An 18,805-nucleotide genomic window follows, 5' to 3' on the forward strand; every position below is an offset into this window, starting at 1 on the left:
ACAAGGAGGCCAGTCTTCATGAAGGAAGACAGAAAGCACAGAGCAGCAGTGTTATGAAATCACCTCGGTGTAGCAGAGGTATTACACCAGCTAGACGAAGGCTAGATGTAGGCCTCTATATTACTACAGTACTTAATCGGCAGGTAGCCTAGCGTAGTGGTTCCCAAACTGTGGGGCAAGGGGTGTCCGCCCCCCCTAAAAAAAAAGAAAACCTCTGTCCGGCTTTTTGAAAGCTGTAGGTGCGATTTCGAAATTGAGTAGTGTATCATCAGTTTTCCTCAGTCATTGTAGACCTTAGAGAGCTATTTATAACTTGTCAGAAATGTCCAAAGATCAACTAGGCCATGTCAGCTAAAGATTTTTTAGCTAGGTTTTTTAGCACATAGATTTTGTTGTAATGTTTGAGTCACTCAAATAACACATGAATAAACATTAGACATGGCAAAATGTATAGAATTTCAAGAACGTGAGCTTTAAAACGGCAACAACATTTTTGTACCCCGTGACAAATTGCAGGAAATTAGCTTTAAACCAACAAAAATGTTATCTTCGCTAACTAGATGGGTGTGAACAGTTTGTGTCATGAATAGTGCTAGTACCCATAGAAAAAACGGTGGCCAGTAACCGAAAGGTTAGGCAGTTAACCCCCAACAAGCAAGGCAGTTAACCCCCAACAACAACTGCTCCTGGACGCCGGTGACAGGGATGTCGATTAAGGCAGCCCCCCCCGCAACTCTCTGATTCTGAGGGGTTGGGTTWAATGCGGAAGACACATTTCAGTTGAATGCATTCAGTTTTGCAAGTGACTAGGTATCCTCTTTCCCTTCCCTATCTGGGGGGAAAGGTTGATTTCAACACTCACAGCTCTCTCCTCACGACACCCACCTCTCTGGCAAGAGGACCCTTCCCCTAATATCGTTGTYCTGATTCCTGCTTAGCATCACTCTCCCCAGACCCTAATTGATGTTGACTGGTAATGCAGTGCAGCTGGGTGCTGCTCCCACATTAGCATGTTGTTATCTGCTTGATCCACAGAAGCTTGACTGTAGCTCACTACAGTGTGGTAGAGGAGGGAGGGAGAGGGTTTGAGTTGAGATAAAGCTCTGCTTTTCGACCAACCAGCCCTCYGTRGTTCCCCCCGCGTGTACAGCGCTGGCCCCTCTGGTCTGACCTCCATACTGGGACTGTGTCCAATGTAGTCCAAGCCAGGACGTGTGAGTCAGGCCCCGGAATCTTTATCGCAATAGAAGGCTCTGGTTAGGCTCAGTCACATGCCCTGGCTCTGTGTGTGTGATTGGGTATTGTTTCAGAGCAGCAATGAGGCTGCTGAGGTCAAAGTGCAATGAGAGAAGGATGTAAGTCCATAATCATCTACCAGGACACCCTATTAATCTGGTGCCTGCCCCACACTGCATGCAAATCAGATTTATTTAAAGGATCCTAATGAGCATCTGGGAAGTGGCGTGTTGACTGCTACCACAGAGTTTCTAAACCCAGAGGCCCAATATCGCAAGACTTCCGGGAACCCATGCGAAGCAGACTTGAGGCCGACCAGGGTTTGAGAAGTGAAAAATGATTCCTTAGTTGTTACTCGACAAAGTGACACGTTTTCATTTTTGTCAAAAACAACTTTATATGGAAGGAGTGCCTTTGATCTGATGGCCTGTACATCCGCAGTTCTGCGCRAGACGACCGCTAGACCTGGTGACGTTTTTCTGCGCATGAGCTTAGCTAGCCAACGTTGCCATGACATCGCCTACAAGCGTGATCTGGGATTTCTATTGGTTCATACTAAACCATCTTTSCTGCTACCATCTTTCAAACTCTGGCCCTGCTTGAATAGTTTGGAAATACAACATCCTTACCTCCTCCCTCCCCTGTAAAAGTAACCAATCTCACACGATTCATTAGTTAGTAGCATGTGAGGTCTCTACTACACGTCTTTTACCAATGCAGTCATTTCAGACCAGTGGTTTACCTGAAGACGAGGTACTGTAGGGAGGTCCAATTTTTCATCCTGACAAACTATTCAGGGAGTACGCTCAGGTGTGCTGTCTTTAATCTTGTCCTCCTGCGATGTAACTTAATAAAGGCTTTTACATTTTTTGGTAAGACAGTGCCTTGGAGGGGTTTTTCAAATGTTTTGTGCTCACAGTTTGTTGATCTATTTTCAACGTATTGGACCAAACCTCCTGACCTGTGTCTCTCTCGCTCTCAGTAGACTATGGCAGAGCAGGATCCCACCCCGGAACAGCTGGCGGCCATCGCAGCGGCCAACGAGGAAGCGGAGGGCGGGGTCAACTACAAGCCCCCCGCTCAGAAGAGTCTGCAGGAGATCCAGGAGCTGGACAAGGACGACGAGAGCCTGCGCAAGTACAAGGAGGCCCTCCTGGGGAACGCCGCCGCGGCTGCAGGTTTGTGTTGCTGCGCCAACTACACATGTTGTAGAGATACACACACACACACACTCTGCAGACGGACTCATGCAATTTGGACACACCAGCCCTGCAGACTGTTTCTCCCTCTCGACCTGATTAACAAACAAACCCACATCCACAAACCCACATCCACAATGCACATCTCATGCAACCATCTCGTTGTTTATTTTCTTATAATTTCCTCCTACTTTCAAGTCCTTCAGCAGGCTTTCTTTTCAGGGATGTAATTGAATGAGTTTGAAAATACCATAAGAGAGGGTGGGAGAGAGCAACAGGATGGCAGTCTTGGTGCTCAGTGGGTACAGCAGTGACAGTTACCCCCCTCCCCTCAGACAGGTCAGTAGCTGACACCTGCAACAGTCTGTGAACTAGATACAGGCTGGCAAGATACAGGCTGCTGACTGGAAAGGAGGCCAAGCCGCCTGGGCTTTAGTTAGAGCTGCGGTATCAATGACTGCGATGAACCACTGATCGCTGGTAGAAATATTTTCACATTGTTTTATGTCTGATACTCACTTCCATCTGTTGCAAATGTCATTATTCACAGTTGAACTGTTCTTCATGAACTGTTGTAGTTCTCTGCTTCAGCCTATTGACTTAACCCCCTTGAGTTGATTGACGCATCAGTCTAAATTCCATAACAAAAAAAAATCTTGTCAATTTAAGCTAGAGAGAAGGTTTTTTTGCATTTGGATGCATCTCAATCCACCACATCCTCCGATGTCATACTGCCGCATCTGAAAGTTGGCACAGCTAGAACAGTGTTTGTCAGACCATGAGACATCCGGAAAATTGGTCGTCTCACGTTAAATGTCTGTAACACTACAGAACGGTTTGACCTAGAAACTACTATGACCACTGTATTTATTTTTTAAACTAGGCAAGTCAGTTAAGAACAAATTCTTATTTACAATGACAGCCTACCCCAGCCAAATCCTAACCCAGACGACGCTGGGCCAATTGTGCACCGCCCTATGGGACTCCCAATCACAGCCGGTTGTGATACAGCCTGGAATCGAACCAACGTCTGTAGTGACGCCTCTAGCACTGAGATGCAGTGCCTTAGACCGCTGCGCCACTCGGGAGACATTGAAAGGGGAGATTCTCCATTTTGTGTCACAAGTGTCACCGGTTTTAAAAAGAAATGGAAGAATGAAGGTAGTTTTGTGCCTACCCAAAAAAGTGGTTAAATATGTTAAATATGTTAAATATGTAATTTTTTTTTATATATATATATATATAAATATATATATATATATATTCCCAGAGTTTATTTTTTATATCTTCTAGATCTAGGACTGACACTTTAACCTTATTTCTTATGATTTTGTTTTTGACTGACCTTTTTTCCATTCATGAATGTGTTATTCAATGCGTTTCTATGGGCTTTAGTAGTAAAGGCCAAAATCAATATTTTATTTAAAAAAATATATACCTAAAGGGGTCCTAAAATTTTAAATCAAATAGCTAAATGATCCATAGTATGAGCATCTTATTAACCCCACAATGTCTTAGACTCTAAAGAGTTAAACATGCACTGCTTATAATAGTCAATGTTTTTTGTGTTTACCATGAACTATTTTTACATTTTGTACTTTGCTTGTTTTTTTTCCCTTTCTCCCAGTAGACCCCAATGCTCCCAATGTCCAGGTGACACGCTTGACCCTGATGTGTGAGACGGCGCCGCTGCCCCTGACCCTTGACCTACAGGGTGAGTAGAGCAGCACAGTGGTTGTACTGGTATTTAGAGGGTGTGTTTCTGAATACGCTGAGGTGCACTTTTTGAGAAAAGGCTCCATATTGAAAGACTTGTAATGTGTTTTAGTGTGAAAAGAAGCCTTTGTAGTGAGCACATGTAATATTTTCCATATGAATGTGTGAGGGTGGAACTAAAGCTTACCATTGGGTGGACAAAAGACATTGCCTCATAGCAGCCGCAACATCTGGCCACCTATGGTTTACAAACATACGTTTTCCAGTAGACATATCAGGCAAATTCCATGGGCCATTCCTAATGGATTGGTTTTATTATTTGAGTTAATGAGGCATTTCTTCTGCTGGTTTGAGACTCTTCTGCCCTCATATGGCCTGTAGAGCCACCTACAGGGAAGAAACCAGGGCCATAGAGCTGAACTCGCATACAGGGAAGCGCCATCTAGTGGACACTATAATAGCAGGCTACAACCCTGTTGGAACACTTAGAAAATCCTGCCTTTGTGGTCACATTTTTAAAGATGCTGAATCACTGATCTGACACCTTTCACCCATCCAGTCTAACACGATTACTTCCAGGGGAGAACTTTGTGCATTGCATATATTGGAACAAAATTATAGACTGCTCCTGCATTCACTCTGCCTGAGGGTCTCTGACGTTCTCTTTCTCTCTTTCTCTCTGCTCGACCGCCTCAGGAGACCTGGAGTCCTTTAAGAAACAGTCCTTTGTCCTGAAGGAAGGCGTGGAGTACAAGATAAAGATCAGCTTCAAGGTGAATGAGTCTGGCCTTTTTCAACAACGTGTCTGTTTATCCAATCCAACTAACATGACCAGTGTCAGCTTGGCCACTATCAAGCTGTTCTGGACATTGAAATTCAATTGTAAGCTGAATACACACCATGTCCTATCATGAAAGGGCTGCTGTCTTATCCGAAGGGTGGATGTGGAAAAAGGATGTGACCTCATCACTGATTGTTGTCTCTGTCTGCAGGTCAACAAGGAGATTGTGTCGGGACTGAAGTATGCCCAGCAGACCTACAGGAAAGGAGTCAAGGGTAAGTTCTGCTGTTTCGTTTCCTTGCTCTGTCTACTGTGAGGATTTGAGAAGGCCGGATAAGGTTAAGCAATATAGTGTACCTTCCATCTACAGGACAACATGGGGATATGACCATATTGATTATACTTATCCAATTATCTCAGATATCCACAACAAGTGCATCGGAGACAGGGGTTAGGGATGTATCTGGGATTGGATGTTGGGAGTGGCTTGGTCAACTCAGGTGACTGTATTCGCCTGTGCACAGAAATTAGGTCAAGTTAGTAGATGAGGTATTTGCATTGGCATTCCTAGACGGTCATTAAATGACTTGTTAATAGTTCCGGAGTGGCGCAGAGAGATGGCCTGTTTTTGTCAAGAGGCAACTTTGGAAAATAAATCTAAGCCCCTCTCTTTTCTCTCTCTCTGTGTAGTTGACAAGTCAGACTACATGGTGGGGAGCTACGGGCCGCGGCCGGCAGAGTATGAGTTCCTGACCCCTCTGGAGGAGGCCCCTAAAGGCATGCTGGCCCGCGGCACCTACAACATCAAGTCCAAGTTCACTGATGACGATAAGCACGACCACCTCTCCTGGGAGTGGAACCTTAATATCAAGAAAGAGTGGAAAGACTGAGTCCCCGTCAACTTAATTCTTCCCATTCCCCTCTTCTTATTCCCCCTCCATTATTTTGAATTCATAATTATGTGATAAGTAATTAAGGCAAATTGCTCTCTCGTCCACCCCAATCCCTGCAGTAGTTTCATTCCAATCACGTTGTCATGCCACTCACCCCCCCACACACTCCTTGTGATGCTGAGTATTGAATATGTGGAGAAAGCAAATCATGTGCACAATCATGAATTTGTTTTGGTTAGTTTGTATATAAATGTTTGTTTTTTTTAAATGAAAGATTGATTTGTTATAGCTCTTGATATGGATGTCATAATCAACTGTGTGAATTCCCTTCATCCCCTCTTCTTTCCCTGTCATTCCTTTTCACCCCCCTTCCTGCTGATTTTATACAACCAGGATCTGCCTTTTAAAGGTGTTGCTGTGTGTTAAAGGCTGTGGTAGGTCCACACTCTGTACTCTTTGTTGGGGATGTTGCCCTCTGTCAGTGGAAAGCCTTTGAGCAGATTATATGTACCAGAGTCCACACAATCAGTTTATTCTGGAACTAGTGTGAATTCCTAACTTAAGAGGTGGCATGATCAGCACTTACCGGCAGTCCACCAGAGGCACTGTGACCACCTGCTGAAGGTGCAAGTGTGCCTCTTCCTGATCAGGGTTTTCACCTCCCTACCTAGTTCATTCAGCAGCCAAGTGGCCTTAGAGGATTCCTGTAGAACTAACGATGAAGGAAATGATCACAGAGCCATTTGCCTTTAGAACAGAACTGTCCGATTGTTACGAGAGCCTCCTACAGGGTTTGAGTAAAAGAGTTTTAGGCGCGAACAGATGATCAGACAGACCATTGAGATGCTTGTACTACCTTTCCAGATTAGCCAGTAGAAGTAGACCATGAAAGTGAACAGCAGCCATCTCTCCCTCCTCACCACATCAGGTGGTCTCAATGTGGACCACCTTTAGTGCTGTTTGCTGATATAAAGAACCTGGTTTTGTTGACAACTAAGAAATGAGCTCCTTGTCAGATGCGCTCTAAGCAGACTGAGGCTTTCTTCCAGTCACTAACTCCATTACTGTGGGGCCTTGCTGGTGGCCCTTGTGAGCAGAGGAATGTTAATCCACTCACCTCGAGTATGAATCAACTCCAGGATTACCAAAACTGTCTGTGCCTCTAGCCTTTACAACCACCAGCTGCTCTCTGCTAAGGTCTGACTTCCAGACATTCAGAATGGGAGCTCAACATCAAATAGTTTTGAACTTTGGACCTGATGTTTTAGGTCAGGTCTAACTTGTGCACAGACCCAGAGTTAAGTAGAACGAGATCAGCCAAGACCTCTTACTACTACATAACCATGTTATATTTTTCTACACTCCATTTTTCAACGTCATAACTTGTGATGTAGGGCTCAGGCTTTGTTTGGTTTCAATGGTTCATTGTTTCAGTATGGTTTTGATTCTGTGTAACTACTCCTCTGTGCCACCTGGAGAACAGTATTCTGTCCCATTGAAGTCTTCAGACTGGAGGTCACGCTGTCTTTTTAATCAATAAAGTCATGTTACTTTTTACACTTCTGTTATTGATCCAGCTCTAAAGTACAACGTTCTGTAAACCATCTTTACCCGTCTATCATGCAATCTCCATCTAACACACCAGCATAGACCATATCACATGAAGTTTGTACACAATGAAAAGTAAGTACTGATAAGAGGGCAGCTAAAGCCCCTTGTGTACTTGAAATAAGCAGTCCAGAAAACAAGGAGTCATGGAGATCTTTCCATGGAGTCGGTGCTTAGAGCACAGTTACAGTAGCTTAGTCAAGTGTGGTTGAGTTCCATTTCTACACAGTGCATCATCAGGTCCTCCGTTCTCTAGCTTGGGCAACATTATCTATCTTGAGAATCCTTATACAAAAGGTAAATTCACCAATACACTGATAGTTTTACAGTTTACATACAGTATTTATTTTAGAACAAGTTACTACTTGAGTACCATGGGCTCCCTCAGTTGAAGTCTACTGGCTTCAAAACCAATGTTGGATAGATGCATACATGAAGCCTAAGATGTTAAGGCAACAGTGTTATTCATTGAGAACATCAGGAATATTTAACTAGATTGTTTTTGACAACACATTTTATGAATAGCTCTGCCATGTTATTCATTGTCAGTCATCAAAAACATTAAATAGCAATTAGTGCAGTCTCAGTATACACGCTCAGTCATTTAAACATTGTACTGGATTGTCTTGACCAAAGACGGGTCAAACAGATTTTATGGCAGAACTATGTTGTCATAAATTATCTTAAGTTAGGTCAAGAATCAAGGCATTTCATCTACCCAGAGGATGAATGTCGTCAGATGTACAATTCATTCATATTGGGATGGGTGAAATGTGGCAGTATCCAGAGAGATGGATAAAACAGCGGAGGGGATCATCCACAGTAGATTGAATCATTTCCCCAGTGCAGAAGTACAGGTAACCTGTCATTAAGACATCAAGTGATCACTTTGAACAAACACGGTCAAACAAAGAAACAAATTAAGAAAAAACACCTGTGGCTTTTGTACCCATTGTTTTCAGTGCATGTTCAGTAGTACCAGGAGAGGTCGTGTTCAGTAGTACCAGGAGAGGTCGTGTTCAGTAGAATCACGAAAGCAGCTCATTTGTCTTTGGACTTTTTTCCCTTAGGACTTCCTACCCTTGGGGACTTTCTACCCTTGGAGTTCACTTCACTCTTGGTCTTCTGCAGGCGGGAGAAGATCTCTTTGAACAGGGCCTTGTACTCTGGGGTGTTCTGGCCCAGCCTCTTGTCCACCTGGTCTACCTGCCGGCTGATGCCCTCCAGGGCCTCTGGGGTGGAGGGGGTCTGGGGCGGGGTGGGGGGTGCAGCAGCCATGGCTGAGGGGCCGGGCGTGGCCATGCCGTAGTCCTTCATGGAGGGGTCTCTGGAGACAGGGCGTGACGTCTGCACCCCCGCGTGGCACATGCTCTCCTCGTGGCGCCGGCACTTCCCCAGCAGCTCCTCGTATTTCTCTAGCAGGGCATGGTACTGCTCGTCCACTTCCCTCAGGATGGACATGCCCCGCTTGCGCACGCCATTGGCGTGGATTGCGTAGCTGCCCTGTCGCCTGCCAGAGGCGTCGCAGGCCGAGATGGCGTTGAGCGCCGTGTCGCTGCAGCTCTTCCTCACGGGGCCTCCCTGCTGCCCCCCTCCTCCTGTCCCCTCCCCTCCCTCCTTTTGCCCCGGTCCCTCCTCGGGTGTGTCGGTCTCGGGGGCATTGTTGAGCAGGGTCTGCTCCAGACCCTCATCCAACAGACAGACCCGGGACCTCCTCAGCTGCTGCATCTCCTGTAGCTCYGCCTCCAGCTCCTGCACTCGCAGCTGGCAGCCCTCAGCCCCCAGGAGGCGTTGTTCCATAAGCTCAAACTCCTGCAGCACAGCTGTGCACTCCCTCTCTGCCCCCTCCCTCCGGCCCCGTTCTGCCACCATGGYGGACCTCAGGGAGGAGACCACACCCTTTAGACGCTCGTTCTCCTCGTCCAGCGGCCGGYGCTCACGCTCAGACACCAGGTCCACACTGCCGGGGTTGGCCACCAGRAAGCCATCCTCATACCTGTAGAGYGATACACCACACAGAGGAGCACAAGGATACAGCAGGGAGATTGCATTCTTATGTAATCTGAACACCATACATTCAGGTCATTTGGCAAATGTACTCAGCATATTAGCATACTTTCACAGAGTACTTGGACTTTTGAGAGAGACTACATAGAGCATTGCTCTTTACTGTACTTTGGTGCAGTGCAGAGTTCTTTAAGGCAGGGGAAGGAGTGGACAGTCTTGCGTCGCTCCCGCTTCTCTCTGTGGACCCTCAGCTCCTCTAGTGTACGTAGTTCCTCCACACGAGCTGTCATGGTATCCACCTGAGCCTGCAGTGTCTCCATGGTACCCGTCAACCTGGAAGTGCGCGCACACACAAACGAAAGTGGACTAAATCTTATTTACAACATAATGTACAATACTGTACCGTGACGATACTGAGCCTGTTACAAAAACAACGGTAAGACGCATTTATTTACTATGAACAGTAGGAACCATTCAAGAACTGAGCTTGTTAACTCTTAAACCAAATATTTCTTAGAAATCCCTGGTACAAACACCATGAAGAAAGAGGTCATGGTACAGTCTTACATAGAGTGAATGCTCATAATAGCAGCTAGAACAACTCAGGAGAGTATTAACCCTCACCTGTCTATCTTCTGCTGCGAGGCCTTGCTCTCTATAACCAGTTTCTCATTGGTGATCTCCAGCTCTCTGGCCGTCACGTCTAGCTGCTCGTAGACCTTGGCATGCTGCTCGTTCATCTCCCTCAGCATCTCCAGCTGCTTGGACAGGTACTGCAGGGGGAATAGACGTGTGAATGAAGACATGGACCTTACAGGGAGACAATCTAAAGAGTCTAAAACTAATATAAAATAACTGGACATCTATATGTTACATCAGTGCAAATGGAGAGGAGGAGAGGAGAGGAAGCTGTTTTAGACTATTGAGATACACCCAATGCCAGACACTGCTGTAAAATAAAAATAAGTCACAGATATGACAGGATTCCATGATGGTTAAGTAAAATAGCATCACAATTTCCTAATTCCTGTCTACACAAACAAATGTGGATCAACTTTATTCTTCTTCTCAAGCAGATTAATGTGTGTGATTGGCCAGTCTTTGTTGTCTAATGAGGTGGCAGATCTGGCTCAGAGGAGTCAGTGGGTTCCTCTCTCCCACACAGCCACAGCCGCACACTCTAAGTAAACACACACTCTCTCGCTCTCCCTCTCTCATGCAGCTGTACTCTGCGCCTCTCCTATCAGAGCTCTGCAGGGTTTAATTGGCTTGATGGCGCATCAAGGAGATTGAATTGTGCTAGCCTAGAGAGAAGAGCCACTTTGCAGGATCATGAAGTGCACCGTCAGTAGTTTAAAACCCACACACTCCAGCTAACACACCAGTCTGGTGCCATGCTTGACAATATGGCCTCAGCAATTCAACATTTAATTGCATTTTTACATTTTAGTCATTTAGCAGACACTCTTATCCAGAGCAACTTACAGTTAAGTACATTCATCTTCAGATAGCAAGTTGGGACAACCACAAAGCCATACAAAGGACATTTTTCCTCAAAGTAGCTCCCAGTAGAGTCAGAAAGGGGAGAGGGGTCAAGTGATGTTTCAGTTTTTTTGGGGGGGGGGGGGGGGGGTCAAGGTGATGAGGAGGATTATTTAAGATACTGTTTGAAGAGGTAGGGTTTCAGATGTTTTCAGAAGATGGGCAGGGCACTGAAGGATCATTCATGACATATACACATGCTCACACATAGTTAGTGAAAGTGGTATGATGCTATACCTCGATCTCCTGCACCTGTTCCTCATTGTTGATGTACATCTGTTGTAGGGCTGTCTCTTATACACATCTAGATGTGTATAAGAGACAGATGCAGCTGTACTCTGCGCCTCTCCTATCAGAGCTCTGCAGGGTTTAATTGGCTTGATGGCGCATCAAGGAGATTGAATTGTGCTAGCCTAGAGAGAAGAGCCACTTTGCAGGATCATGAAGTGCACCGTCAGTAGTTTAAAACCCACACACTCCAGCTAACACACCAGTCTGGTGCCATGCTTGACAATATGGCCTCAGCAATTCAACATTTAATTGCATTTTTACATTTTAGTCATTTAGCAGACACTCTTATCCAGAGCAACTTACAGTTAAGTACATTCATCTTCAGATAGCAAGTTGGGACAACCACAAAGCCATACAAAGGACATTTTTCCTCAAAGTAGCTCCCAGTAGAGTCAGAAAGGGGAGAGGGGTCAAGTGATGTTTCAGTTTTTTTTTGGGGGGGGGGGGGKGKTYAAGGTKATGAGGAGGATTATTTAAGATACTGTTTGAAGAGGTAGGGTTTCAGATGTTTTCAGAAGATGGGCAGGGCACTGAAGGATCATTCATGACATATACACATGCTCACACATAGTTAGTGAAAGTGGTATGATGCTATACCTCGATCTCCTGCACCTGTTCCTCATTGTTGATGTACATCTGTTGTAGGGAGTCCTCCAGCTCCTTGTCTGTCTCTTATACACATCTAGATGTGTATAAGAGACAGAGAAAATGGAGTCTGACTGCAGGGGAAAGGAGGAGGATAAGGGTGAAAGAGCCTGTGCTAACTAGGTTGTCTGGATTACACAGGGCAAAACACCAATACAGGTCATCTCAGAACTCATTTACCATTACTCCTGGTGAGAATGACAGAAATATCCCTCTTAGTTCTTATTACCCCACTCCAAAAAGAAGAGCTGTACATAAACTGTCTCTTATACACATCTAGATGTGTATAAGAGACAGGGGGAACACCATGCTGCTGCACAGTACACATCTAAGGAACATGAGTTGAATTATAGTATGGCTGTCTGGAGCAGTAGCTGTGTGTGTGCGTGAGTGTGTGTATCAGAGATAATGCAATGAATGGCAACAGGAGCTAACAATTCAAAAAGGGACAGAGGCAGACGACAAGAGGCCCGTCTTCAACATGTACAGTACCAGTCAAAAGTTTGGACACCTACTCATTCAAGGGTTTTTCTTTATTTTTACTATTTTCTACATTGCAGAATAATAGTGAAGACATCAAAACTATGAAATAACACATTTGGAATCATGTACCAACCAAAAAAAAGTGTTAAACAAACAAAAATATCTTATATTTGAGATTCTTTATTGTAACCACCCTTGATGACAGCTTTGCACACTCTTGGCATTCCCCCAACCAGCTTCATGAGGTACTCACCTGGAATGCATTTCAATTAACAGGTGTGCCTTGTTAGAAGTTAATTTGTTGAATTTCTTTCCTTCTTAATGTGTTTGAGCCAATCAGTTGTGTTGTGTCAAGGTAAGGGTGGTATATAGAAGATAACCCTATTTGGTAAAAGACCAAGTCCATATTATGACAAGAACAGCTCAAATAAGCAAAGAGAAAATGATAGTCCATCATTACTTTAAGACATGAAGTTCAGTCAATATGGAAAATTAAGAGCTTTGAAAGTTTCTTCAAGTGCAATCACAAAAACCATCAAGCGATATGATGAAACTAGCTCTCATGAGGACTGACCCAGGGAAGGAAGACCCAAAGTTACTTCTGCTGCAGAGAAAAAGTCCATTAGAGTTAACTGCGCACCAGATTGCAGCCCAAATAAATGCTTCAGAGTTCAAGTAAGACACATCTCAACATCAACTATTCAGAGTAGACTGCGTGAATCAGGCCTTCATGGTCAAATTGCTGCAAAGAAATCACTACTAAAGGACACCAATAAGAAGAAGAGACTTGCTTGGGCCAAGAAACACAAGCAATGGACATTAGACTGGTGGAACTCTGTCCTTTGGTATGAGGAGTCCAAATTTTAGATTTTTGTTTCCAACCGCTGTGTGTCTTTGTAACGCAGATTAGGTGAACGGATGATCTCCGCATGTGTGGTTCCCACCATGAAGCATGGAGGAGGTGTGATGGTGTGCTTTGCTGGTGACACTGTCAGTGATTTATTTAGAATTCAAGGCTCACTTAACCAGCATGACTACAGCGTAGTCTGGTTTGCGCTTAGTGGGACTATCATCCAAAACACACCTCCAGGCTGTGTAAGGGCTATTTGACCAAGAAGGAGAGTGATGGAGTTCTGCATCAGATGACCTGGCCTCCACAATTACCCAACCTCAACCCAATTGAGATGGTTTGGGATGAGTTGGACCGCAAAGTGAAGGAAAAGCAGCCAACAAGTGCTCAGCATACGTGGGAACTCCTTCAAGACTGTTGGAAAAGCATTCCAGGTGAAGCTGGTTGAGAGAATGCCAAGTGTGCGAAGCTGTCATCAAGGCAAAGGGTGGCTACTTTGAAGAATTGTTTAACACTTTTTTGGTTACTACACGATTCCATATTTGTTATTTCATAGTTTTGACGTCTTCACTATTATTCTATAATGTAGAAAATAGTAAAAATAAAGAAAAACCCTTGAATGAGTAGATGTGTCCAAACTTTTGACTGGTACTGTAGCTAAACATTTCTGTAGGCTACCATATCTTCCTGTTTTAAAACAATGGACAGAGGATAACCGAGAGAGAACTAGAAGAGTGATAAGGGTCTGTATTATAAACAGTACCAGCTCTTATGTAATCTTATGGTTGTGCCTTTATCAAAACGCTGCAGCACAACGGTTGTTTGTGCTGGCAAACGGATAAGAATCTGAGTTTGCTGAGAGGGCAAGAGATATCCCGGTAAATAGGAGAAATCATGTACCCACTTCATTGAATACAAGTGAATAACATAAGAATTGTAACAGGACAAAGCAATGACACTGTCAAACTGACATCTCCCCATGGCCACCTTGGCACACACAGCTCATGTGCACTGCAGCCTTCTGCACGTGTGGCTATGCATCATCCTTATGCCCTCAAATGTGTATAACTCATATAGCATCTAGTGAAGCACATCACAACCACACTGCACCAGCTGCTACAACTATGACGTCATACCTTACCATCTGGACAGACAGAATACACATGCTGAGCTGATGATTATGACCACTGAGGGTAGCAGCCCTGAATAGAGATCACTTACATAATAATCACATATTCACTGTGTGAAAGTGAGTGGAAATAGACCATAGCAAATACAATATGACCCCTTGGTTGGAACAGCATGCTAAAACTGTACTATTACAACTTTATATGCAGGGTCTCTGATCCCAGCCTGAGAGGCCATGTCTGGGGCCCCCCTAATCAGATCATCCAGCTGGACTTAATGCTCCGACTCTCCATTTTCAATAAATCTGTGAGATGAGATCGAGCCTGCTGCTGGCTGCAGAACCCACCTGCTTCCTAAACCCTGACCAGGGAAACACTGATGAGACGCAAAGCTGCTTTTATTTTCTGGGTCATCGGTCAATGGGGTGATGTGGAGGACGAGGCCTGGGCTAGGGAAGGACATATACTGTACATACAGTTGAAGTCGGAAGTTTACATACACCTTAACCAAATACATTTCTACTCAGTTTTTCACAATTCCTGACATTCAATCCGAGTAAAAATTCCTGGTCTTAGGTCAGTTAGGATCAACACGTTATTTTAAGAATGTGAAATGTCAGAATAATAGTAGAGAGAATTATTTAATTCAGCGTTTGTTTCTTTCACCACATTCCCAGTGGGTCAGAAGTTTACATACACTCAATTAGTATTTGGTAGCATTGCCTTTAAAATTGTAACTTGGATCAAACGCTTCAGGTATCCTTCCCACTATAAGTTGGGTGAATTTTGGCCCATTTCTCCTGACAGAGCTGGTGTAACCGAGTCAGGTTTGTAGGCCTCACACACACTTTTTCAGTTCTGCCCACAAATTTTCTATGGGATTGAGGTCAGGGTTTTGTGATGGCCACTCCAATACCTTGACTTTGTTGTCCTTAAGCCATTTTGACACCACTTTGGAAGTATGCTTGGGGTCATTGTCCATTTGGAAGACCCATTTGCGATCATGCTTTAACTTCCTGACTGATGTCTTGAGATGTTGCTTCAATATATCCACAATTTTCCATCCTCATGATGCCATCTATTTTGTGAAATGCACCAGTCCGTCTTGCAAGGCACCCCCACAACATGATGCTGCCACCCCCGTGCTTCACGGTTGGGATGGTGTTCTTCGGCTTGCAAGCCTCCCCCTTTTTCCTCCAAACATAACGATGGTCATTATGGCCAAACAGTTCTGTTTGTTTCATCAGACCAGAGGACATTTCTCCAAAAAGTACAATCTTTGTCCCCATGTGCAGTTGCAAACCGTAGTCTGGCTTTTTTTTTTAATGGTGGTTTTGGAGCAGTGGCTTCTTCCTTGCTGAGCGGCCTATCAGGTTGTGTCGATATAGGACTAGTTTACCTGTGGATATAGACATTTTGTGCCCGTTTCCTCCAGCATCTTCACAAGGTCCTTTGCTGTTGTTCTGGGATTGATTTGCACTTTTCGCACCAAAGTACGTTCATCTCTAGGAGACAGAACGCGTCTCCTTCCTGAGCGGAATGACGGCTGCGTGGTCCCATGGTGTTTATACTTGCATACTATTGTTTGTACAGATGAACGTGGTACCTTCAGGCGTTTGGTAATTGCTCCCAAGGATGAACCAGACTTGTGGAGGTCTACAATTTTTTTTCTGAGGTCTTGGCTGATTTCTTTAGATTTTCCCATGATGTCAAGCAAAGAGGCACTGAGTTTGAAGGTAAGCCTTGAAATACATCCACAGGTACACCTCCAATTGACTAAAATTATGTCAATTAGCCTATAAGAAGCTTCTAAAGCCATGACATGATTTTCTGTAATTTTCCAAGCTGTTTAAAGGCACAGTCAAATTAGTGTATGTAAACGTCTGACCCACTGGAATTGTGATACAGTGAATTAAGTGAAATAATCTGTCTGTAAACAATTGTTGGAAAAATGACTTGTCATGCACAAAGTAGATGTCCTAACCGACTTACCAAAACTATAGTTTGTTAACAAGAAATTTGTGGAGTGGTTGAAAAACGAGTTTTAATGACTCCAACCTAAGTGTATGTAAACTTCCGATTCCAACTGTACCGCATCACACCATCTGGAACTCACACCGCCTACCATCGTAATAAACCAACCCTACCCTTTAGAATGAATGATTGCTAGGAAAATACGGCTTTGACCTATATCATCATTTGTGGAGACATTTAAAATGCTATAACAATAGCTTCTTTCCCGTTCTGTTTCGAAATATGGGGATAAGACCAGAGGTGGGAGACAATGCTCTGCCAGATCAATACACAGGGAGTGAGAGCAGAGACTACACAGGCCCTCATCTATGTCTATTTATCCATTAGTGGAGGAAGAGACAGACGATGGGGTCCAATTGAGTTAACTAAATCAAACAGTTGAGGAAGAGATATAAAGGGGTGTGTCACTCTATAGGAGGGATGTATTATCAGACTACGCCCTGGGTGAATGGAAAAGGTAGTGTGTATTATGTGCCTTTTCAAGCGTCTCAAAACATAGATTCTATGGGAGCGTCTCCATTGTTGATCCCTATTTTTTTATCAGAGCACAGACATTAGGTTAGTAAATGTCCTGTGTCTTCAGTCTACCCAGTAATAAATCTTTTTTTTTTTTTAAATACAGAACTCTGACATTTCCCTCACTCAGAGATTGCAACTGCATAGAATCTTTGTTCAAAATTCCACAGAATCCTGCGAATGTCAACCAGTTGTCTCCCTGAATATCCCACTTGTTTTAGATCATCTCTCGGTCTGTCAGCCTGATGTCAGGCTCCATCACCTAATACCTCACCAGCACATCCCCATGCAAGAGGGAACCACGACTCAGCATTTTGGTGACTTGAGAAAAATAACCGAGGGCAGAGGGTTGGCACGTGACCGTTTATCATATATGATGTGAGAGATGGAGGGTGAAGTCAGACAGACAGCAGGGTTATTCTGAGAACAAGCACTTCACTGACATCAGAATAACTGGCAAAGAGCTCGATAAGGGATAAAGGGGAAGTCTAGAACAGTGCTTATACACAGAGAGGTGGAAATGAGAGAAATGGAAGTAGGGCTGTGTGTGTGTGTGTGTGTGTGTGTGTGTCAGAGAGAGCAACAGAGAGACAGCGAGAGAGAGAGGAGGCGAGAATAACAGAGTATAACATGGTCTGACAGGTGAAACCTGCAGCAGAATTTCGATAGTTCCCACGCCTCGTTCTTAAATGTATGGGACTTGGGGTGATGGGGTCTGTCTTGAAAGTGCATGAACGCCATCACAATTTCTCAGTTTGATCATATCAAGGATAATATCGACAATTAAGACAGTAGTCCATTCCAGACACGCACGCTTGTATATCGAGCCAAAATTGTAGAACATGTCATGAATTCTTCAAATGAATCATGTCAATACTATTGTCTTATTTTCTTGAAGGGTCAATTAGCATCCTTTGAGACATCTTCAGGTTGTTGCATTACATGACAGTGATGAGGTCGGTAGCCAGCATCAGCTGCTTTTTGCTGGGAATGTTTTTATTGTATCAGAATGATTCGCATACAAGGCTAAACAAAACCTGCAACAAATATAACAACAACGGTGTGTCAGTCTACTCACCCTGCTCCAAATCCCGTTGGTCGTACCATGGCTCATCTTCCTCCGTAACAAACTCCTCCATTCTGCCTGCACGAAGCATCGATGCTCGGTCTATCGTTGTGGATGTTCACCGTGCGCTCTGTAACATCTCTGACCGCTCGCCCGGAAGCGAAAGCATGCCTCGTATGACCACGAAATCTCGAACTGCGCAGCCTCCCAAACCGTAACCCTTTCAGCGACCTTTATCATTCACTAGGAAAGCCGCGGGCGCACCTGCCCCCAACATTCTGCAATGAACCATTCGAATGAGACAGATGCGTCAATTTACCGCACCTGACACTAAATGAATATCTCAAGACCGACAAATGCTCGCACAAACTGGACACTGCACGCAAGTCCCTATACGCAACGACAGCACTGTCGGCCTACAATAAAAATAGAGAATAACGTACGAAATAAATTGTACAATATTGAGACGTGTACGTTCACAGAACAAAACGTGTGACACTGGCAAATGCCACGCATAATTCCCCCCCCCCCCGCCATTGTGATTTACGTAGGCCGTTGTTGTTACAAGCCCCCACTCACTCGAGCTTTGCACTGATAAGTCTCCAGATCCATTCTGCAACGATCCCCAACCCCCTTCCCTATACAGGGGAAGATGCTGCTCCATAAAACAGTCTCTCCACTTAATCTAATTGTATATAGCCCATGAGCCACTTAGTACCAGCCACTAGACATTCAGTGTTAGAGATTTTATTGTAAACAGGTCTCACATGGAGTAAATGTGTGTGATGGCTGGGGTTTTTGGATACNTTAG

General features: G+C 44.4%; 2 protein-coding genes across 3 annotated transcripts; one reads left to right on the plus strand and one right to left on the minus strand.

The window, feature by feature from the left end:
- Nucleotides 1–2,191: 2,191 nt before the first annotated feature.
- Nucleotides 2,192–7,382, plus strand: LOC112070683 (rho GDP-dissociation inhibitor 1). Of its 2 annotated transcripts, none has more exons than XM_024138111.2 (5): nt 2,192–2,414; nt 4,063–4,149; nt 4,848–4,924; nt 5,144–5,207; nt 5,623–7,382. In XM_024138111.2, exons 1-5 carry the CDS (start codon nt 2,225–2,227, stop codon nt 5,820–5,822), a joined length of 618 nt encoding a protein of 205 aa, XP_023993879.1. In that variant the 5' UTR covers nt 2,192–2,224; the 3' UTR covers nt 5,823–7,382. The 2 variants fall into 2 exon arrangements, with proteins under 2 accessions (XP_023993879.1, XP_023993883.1); XM_024138115.2 differs by having other exon boundaries at nt 4,066–4,149.
- Nucleotides 7,383–7,753: 371 nt separating this feature from the next.
- Nucleotides 7,754–18,783, minus strand: LOC112070691 (cerebellar degeneration-related protein 2-like). The gene is made up of 5 exons (XM_024138129.2): nt 18,002–18,783; nt 11,871–11,942; nt 10,065–10,213; nt 9,609–9,773; nt 7,754–9,429 (listed from the first exon to the last, which is right to left on the minus strand). Exons 1-5 carry the CDS (start codon nt 18,083–18,085, stop codon nt 8,475–8,477), a joined length of 1,425 nt encoding a protein of 474 aa, XP_023993897.1. The 5' UTR covers nt 18,086–18,783; the 3' UTR covers nt 7,754–8,474.
- Between the last annotated feature and the right edge of the window lie 22 nt (nt 18,784–18,805).

Source organism: Salvelinus sp. IW2-2015, unplaced genomic scaffold (genome assembly GCF_002910315.2).
Source record: "Salvelinus sp. IW2-2015 unplaced genomic scaffold, ASM291031v2 Un_scaffold1391, whole genome shotgun sequence".
Lineage (NCBI taxonomy): Eukaryota > Metazoa > Chordata > Actinopteri > Salmoniformes > Salmonidae > Salvelinus > Salvelinus sp. IW2-2015.